The sequence below is a fragment of the Sinocyclocheilus grahami genome, unplaced genomic scaffold, assembly GCF_001515645.1.
Source record: "Sinocyclocheilus grahami isolate Dianchi unplaced genomic scaffold, SAMN03320097.WGS_v1.1 scaffold198.1, whole genome shotgun sequence".
NCBI classification, from domain to species: Eukaryota; Metazoa; Chordata; class Actinopteri; order Cypriniformes; family Cyprinidae; genus Sinocyclocheilus; species Sinocyclocheilus grahami.
In genome coordinates, this window is record NW_015505377.1 from 376939 (window position 1) to 380173 (window position 3235).

The 3235-nt window shown below is 33.6% G+C and overlaps 1 protein-coding gene across 1 annotated transcript in view; it reads left to right on the forward strand.

The window, feature by feature from the left end:
- The first annotated feature begins 1506 nt into the window (after positions 1-1506).
- Positions 1507-3235, forward strand: part of LOC107595198 (testican-2-like) — a 15683-nt gene continuing 13954 nt past the window's right edge. Inside the window, exons 1-2 of the mRNA XM_016285542.1 lie at positions 1507-1511; positions 1579-1684. Coding sequence (XP_016141028.1) covers positions 1507-1511; positions 1579-1684 — 111 coding nt within the window. The remainder of the gene's footprint in view (positions 1512-1578; positions 1685-3235) is intronic.

The window sequence follows — 3235 nt, forward strand, 5'->3', positions numbered from 1 at the left end:
AGAGAGAGTGTGTGTGTGAGAGAGAGTGTGTGTGAGTGTGAGTGTGTGTGAGAGTGTGTGTGAGAGTGAGAGTGTGTGAGTGTGTGAGTGTGAGTGTGTGTGAGACTTTCAGCATTTATCTGGTCCGCAGAGCTTTAGTGTAATCAGCAAAAACAAATGGGTCAGAACATTATAACCCGCTGTGTTGTTCCTATCTGCCGAAACGATCGTTCATCTCTGAGTGTGTGCGTAATAGTGTTATTATCTCTGTGTGTGTGTGTGTGTGTGTGTGTGTGAGAGAGAGATAGTTTTTATTCAGTCAGTGTCGGCTGACTAATGCAGAAGCTTCACTTTCACTGTTCCTGAAAATAGTCCCAGCTAGGTAACTTCCAATAAGCCTGTTTTCAGGCACTACGTAATATCATTGCAAAAATATAGAAACTCTTTGGTAATTTTTGAGCGAGATGCTAACGGTCTAATCAGATTCAATGATCTATGCTAAGCTACTGCTAAAAGTGCTACCGCCAGACCCGGAGATCGGCTGAATGGATTCGAAAACTGTTTAACTCTAGGGGAGCTGGAAAATGAGCCTATTTTCAAAAATAGTGGAGTGTTCCTTTAAAGTTGATTCAATGTTACTCTTAATGAAAACACACACACACACACACACACACACACACACAACATCAGCAATGCTACAGTGACAAAGTGGCTTATATTAAACATAAAACTTTTATGAACAGAACGAATAAGACTGATGTACCAGCGTTGTAACACAAATAAATGAAAGGTTTTTGGATTTTCCCCTTACTTTAAATGAATGCTTATGGCTCATTATTATTAATGAAGAAAAAAAATAGGCTATACAATAAAATAGTACAATGATAAATTCACTATCAATATTAAACTTTGAACTTTTCTAAACAAAATGAATATGGATTTCCCCTCGGGCTGTCTGTAATGATGAGTCAACGTGATGGTGATGATCAGGGGGAACCACAGAGGCCGGATTCATAGTTTGTGATTTATTATCTTAATTAAAACATATCAGCCGTAAAATAGTACAATGGCAAATTCGCATATATTAAACATCTAGCTTTTATTAACAAAATGAATAAGATAGCCTTGCGTTGTAACCCAGATAAATAAGGTATTTTCCCTTATTTTAAATGAATGCTTAGTTTGTGGTTCATTATTATTATTTTTTTTATGGAAACCCAGCAACAATAAAGACACTCACTTATATTAAATGAAGAAATTACAGTTTTATTAAAAGTAACGCTTTTGGATCCGCCGCCATAGTGTGTCTTCTCGCATTACTCTTGTCACGTGAAAAATAAAATGTAAAATGTGCATATAAAATATGTACAGCACAAATGTAATAGTTAAAATAAAGTTAAATAAAATTACATTTAATGAAGTTATGTTGTAAAAAAAGGGTATTTTGTTTTAATGTAATAAAACAACATACTGAAAAAAAAAAAAAAGTAAAATAATATGTTTAACAAAACAGAGTTGTTATTGATTATGGAGTTGTTTCACCCAACATTTGAAAGCAGAAACTGTTGGATTGAGATTGTTTTGTTGTGTTTGCTGTAGAATCAGAGAATCTGGACTGAAGCCTCACGCTGACAACTGTAAACTCTGTTCAGAGACGCCCTCAACGCCTGTGTGTGGATCAGACGGACACAACTACGCCTCACAGGTACACACACACACACACACACACACACACACACACACACACTCACACACACACACACACACACACACAGTGAGAACATCAAGGCTTGAGCTGGAACCAGATCAAATATTTATAAGGGTGACCGCAGGAGACAGCGATTGCTCATTGAGATAGAAGAGAGAGAGAGAGATAGAGTGGGAGGGAGGGAGGGAGGGAGGGAGGTAATTTTCTGTCTCTTACACACAAGGTCAAAATTAAAAACAGTGCATGAATCGATACAGTGACCAGGAGCAGAGCCGGCCGCCTCATTCATCACACGCATGCGATCTGCAGCCGCGCACACGCTAGAGTTTACACTCTCTACCAGATCCATCGATCCAATGCTCCATCACTGCGGCTGCAATAGCAGTCACTCTAGTTTGGACACTTCTCCTCCTTTATTTGAATTAATTAGAGCATGGATTGACAAACGTTTTTGTTAGCCGAACCTCTTTGAGGTAAAATATTATCTTGAAGTCACCCTGAGATTTTAAGTTAATATTTAAAAAATTTAACAACACATTACGTTCATGATTCTCTGATGGTCATTTGACATGCAGGTGAACAAATAAAACCAATTTGATTGTTTTTTATTTATAATAATTTATTTTTTTAAATATTTTGTATTTTTGTTTTTAAATACTTGATTCAAATAATTTTTTTTATATTTATTTGTTTGTTTTTTCCATTTATTTTTTAATACGTTTTTCAATTTATTTTTAAACATTTTTTTCAATTTTTTTCAAGTTTTTCCAACTTATTTAAAAATATTTTTATATATTTTTTACTTATTTTTAAATAATAATTTTCAGTTCATTTGTAAATATTTATTTGTTTTTATTTATCATTTATTTTTAAATATTTGTTAATTTATTTGAATGTTTTAAAACGTTTTTTAAAATGTTTTTATTTGTTTTTAAATATTTATTTTTGTTTTTATTAAAGATTTATTTCTAATTTATTTTTAATATTTTTGAAATATTCATTTTCAATTAATTTTTAAATATTAAAAAAATTAGAATTATTTATTTATTCGATGCTTTTCAGTATCTGCTGCAACTCATTTCAGAAATGTTTTTGTTTGTAAAAAATTCACATGTACACACATTTACATATTTTATTATATACGTTTTTATTTTTATCTTTTTATAATGTATTTTGTCTTATTTTAGAAAGTAGGCCATATCATCAGGTTTTTATTAACATGATAAAAATGAACTCATTCAAGCGTGTCGAAACCTTTGACTATCAACTCTTTCTTTATCCCCAAAACATCTTACACATCCAACAAACACTCGTTCTTAAGTCAGAATAGTGAAAACCCATCTTCAGCTGCTCATAGCTGCTTAATTATGTGTGTGAGTGTTGCTTTGAGACATAAACAAACTGCGGTCCTTTCATATGAAGCTCTCTCTCTTGTGTGTGTGTGTGTGCGTGTGTGTGTGTGTGTGTGTGTGCGTGTGTGTGTGCGTGTGCGTGTGCGTGTGTGTGTGTGTGTGTGTGTGTGTGAGTGTGTGTGAGTGTGTGAGTGTG